At 46.0% G+C, this 3,393-nt stretch overlaps 1 protein-coding gene across 1 annotated transcript; it reads left to right on the top strand.

Moving 5' to 3' along the window:
- Positions 1 to 594: 594 nt before the first annotated feature.
- On the top strand, positions 595 to 1,101 carry Ferd3l (Fer3 like bHLH transcription factor). Its single transcript, XM_034514675.2, has one exon. The coding sequence runs from the start codon at positions 595 to 597 to the stop codon at positions 1,099 to 1,101; it is 507 nt and encodes a 168-aa protein (XP_034370566.1).
- Positions 1,102 to 3,393: the final 2,292 nt, after the last annotated feature.

Here is a 3,393-nt window from a genome sequence, read left to right as displayed (position 1 = left end):
CTGCGCTGGGATACCAGACAAACAGCTCCCCTCGACCCCTGGCAGGAAGGGCCCCTCTTCTGGACATCATTAAAAGCGCATGCCCTTGTTTCACATCCATTGGCAAATGGCGGCACGATTCAGGACTCCTACCCTGAAGCCAAGGAGAAGCCATCGCAGTGGAAAGATTTTGGCTTTGAAGATCCAAATCAAAATTAAAGACCTACACGGAATAAGGAACCAGGAAAACATTGGATGGATACAGGGGTGAGACCAGAGACAAAAAAAAAAAGCACAGCAGGTAAGAACTGGGGCCAGCTGCCAAGAAGGAACTGCCCTGTCTGGTGCAGCAAGGGGGAAAAATATCTTAGAACCTGAAAGCCTGTCTCCTTGAGCCTTCTGAGTGCTTAAACTTGTCACCTTCTATCAGCTTACAGAAGTGGAACGTTGCCCTAGCCTCCCCTCTCCCTGCGAATAATCCTTTTCAGTTTGGTTATAAATACTAATGTCTCCCCACGCTTGGAGATGATGCACCGCAAGATTCAAGGCCAGTAAGAAGCCCCATCAGCAGCTATGCCCTTCCTGCAAGAAAATCGATGAGCTAGACACAGAGCGATGGCCGCCTATCCAGAGAGCTGCTTGGACGCTACCGTGCTGAACTTTGTAGCAGATCTCTCTCTGGCCTCTCCCAGACACCCTCTTTTCTGCGAGTTCCCACCTGGGGTCCCTTTCGGGGACCGAACACTGAGGTTCAGAGAGGAAAGACCTAGGAGGCTGTCGCAGTTTGAGGAAAGATACCAGGAAGTAGAGGGGGGCGAAGTGGACTATGAGGACCCGGAAGAGGAGGAAGAGGAGGGAGAGGGGCGCGGCAGAGTAGCATCCTTGCTGGGCCGCCCCAAAAGGAAAAGAGTCATCACTTATGCCCAGCGCCAGGCCGCCAACATTCGCGAGCGGAAGAGGATGTTCAACCTAAACGAGGCCTTCGACCAGCTGCGCAGAAAGGTGCCCACATTCGCTTATGAGAAGAGGCTGTCCAGGATCGAGACCCTCCGCTTGGCCATCGTCTACATTTCCTTCATGACCGAGCTCCTGCAGAGCAAGGAGGAAAAGGAGGCCAGCTGAGCTGGGAGGGGTGAGCCGAAGAGACACTCCCCACTTCCCATCTTGCTTGGAGGGTGTGTCTGAAAGGCAGGGGGACCTCTGTCCAGGGAGTGCTCTGGATTTGAGGTGGTAAAATCTCCACTCCTGGCAGCTCTGCAGTGAATAAAGTGGGGGTTGCGAACAATAAGGGTTAAGCTGGGCAGGTTGGGAGTTCCCGAGGTCAAGGCTTTAAGGGGTTAGAGCTTCTTGCGTGGAGTGGGTGGGAAACTGGGTCCGCTCTTCCAAGGACCTTTGTTGAGCTTCTCTAAAGTCGGATCTCACTTCCTTTCTCCTTTCAAATGTAGAAATAATAAAAACAGAACGTTTTCTCTCGCTGCCCCATCGCCACCTCCAGCAGAGGCTTTACTCTGGCAAGTGCAGGCATGCACACCTAAAGCAGAGACCAGGGGAGAGCCCTTGGTGCAACTTTCCTGGGTTCCATAGGCTCTGACTGGGCTCGGTTCTCTCAGGCTAGTTAGGGGATTTAAAGAGGCTGAGTGATGCAGGGGCCGGACCAACTCTCAAAATGTAGCCTCTGAGAAGGATCGCTCTCCCCCTCTCATCGCCATCCCCACACTACCCTCGCACTGGGTGCTGTGGACCCTCTCTTCCCCTCCCCACTGCTTTCAGGAGTACCCTAACTTTTCTCAGAGTTAAACGCAGTCCATTCAGTGAACATGGCCATTCTGCCTTTTGCTCAAAACTAAACTTTTTTGTCTCTCCTGCTCAGGGTGGGAGATATGGTGGGCGGCTCCCTCCCGGTGCACTTTCCATACTGACACCCCCAAGGACTTGGGATTAGAGCTTTTAACAGTTGCCTGTGGGAAACAACAATCCTGTGCCGGTAAGATAATTTTAGTGGGTAAGAATGCTGTCTTTCAGTTTTAAGCCATCTAAGGACAATTGGGACAGCAAAAATAAATAAATAAATAAATAAATAAATAAATAAATAAATAATCCCCCAAACCAAAAGAAGAGATAACTTCGGATTCTTTGAGAATGTCTGCAGATGGAAGTCGAATTGAACAGGTTCCTTCCTAGATCCTCTGTTGTCACACAGTTCTTCCTTCTGAGTGACCTGGTAGCACCTGAAGCTGGGGCTTAATGAGTTTTTAAGTGAGGGAAGGAACTGAGCTGGAGCACCTAACTGTGACTCCGGTTCACTCAAATGTTAAATCCCAAAGAAGAAATACTTGCTTTGGCTCCTCATTGTGCACTTGCAAACGAAGTCATAGCAAGATTGCACAAGTGCAATGCCCTGTCATACTAGAGTAATAATAACATAGGGATGCGGTTTTATATGCTTATTCTAGAAAGACTAAAAATGTAAATGGAAACTTAAACGCCCACTGCTAATGCTACTAGGATTTTCATCTTCTTCCTTCTGTTCCTTTACCTCCTGTGCAGTTAGAAGTTCAATGTATGTAACAAATTTGTAATACTGTTGGATATTGATTTCTCTCATTTAGCACTATGGATTGAGCATCTCCTTCAGTTTAAACACTAGATGGGATTTCCATTACTATATTTCCCTGTCATGCCAATGTATCACGACATAATCTCATTCCTTTACAGATGGCTAGCTCAGGCATGTACGTTATAAAAAAAAAGATTATACTGCAAATGGGTCTCTTATAAATATCTTCTCTGTTATAACCACCTGATGTTAGACTACAGTCCTTATTGGTGCGAATTTGGGAACACTAATGGACAGAATTTATTTCTGGGTTCTGTCAAGTCGCTTCCTGTTTCAACCACACTGCAGGAGCCTGCCTGTGTATCAGTTACTCCTAGCAACACCTAGAAAGATCATTCCCCTCCCCCAAGGGAGATTGCCATTCTTTTATTAGCACATTCAATTCTCTGTGATTCTCACGTGGGTTAAATACACATCTAATGAAAGCTTACTACACATTTCTGAGATTTTTATTAAGGCTAAAGTGTTTTAAGCATATATGTAAACCAAAGCATAAAGCCATACAAAACTATAAAATGTAATGTACCAATGCATTCATTTTACATTTGAGACAGCTACTGACATCATTGGGAGCTTTATGCCACAAGCATAAAAGATGTCCCTGTTGCTATATGAATGGTATGGAAAATAGTCTTCCATGTCTTCTGATCATATAGGTCAGTGGGTCACATGTACTTTAATATTACTCTATTTTAGCAGATAATTTTTCATTGATAGCTTTTTGTCTTTTTGTTTCACTGTACTCCTTATTTCTTCATTGAATATACTTGAAAAGTTATCTTCTGGGCATTCAAGAG

Source organism: Arvicanthis niloticus, chromosome 11 (assembly GCF_011762505.2).
Source record: "Arvicanthis niloticus isolate mArvNil1 chromosome 11, mArvNil1.pat.X, whole genome shotgun sequence".
In the NCBI taxonomy this organism is placed as follows: domain Eukaryota; kingdom Metazoa; phylum Chordata; class Mammalia; order Rodentia; family Muridae; genus Arvicanthis; species Arvicanthis niloticus.
This window is presented reverse-complemented; position numbering and strand designations above follow the sequence as displayed.

Excerpts from the sequence above, each read along its gene's own strand:
- Ferd3l (XM_034514675.2), top strand. The coding sequence starts at position 595 with ATGGCCGCCTATCCAGAGAGCTGCTTGGACGCTACCGTGCTGAACTTT.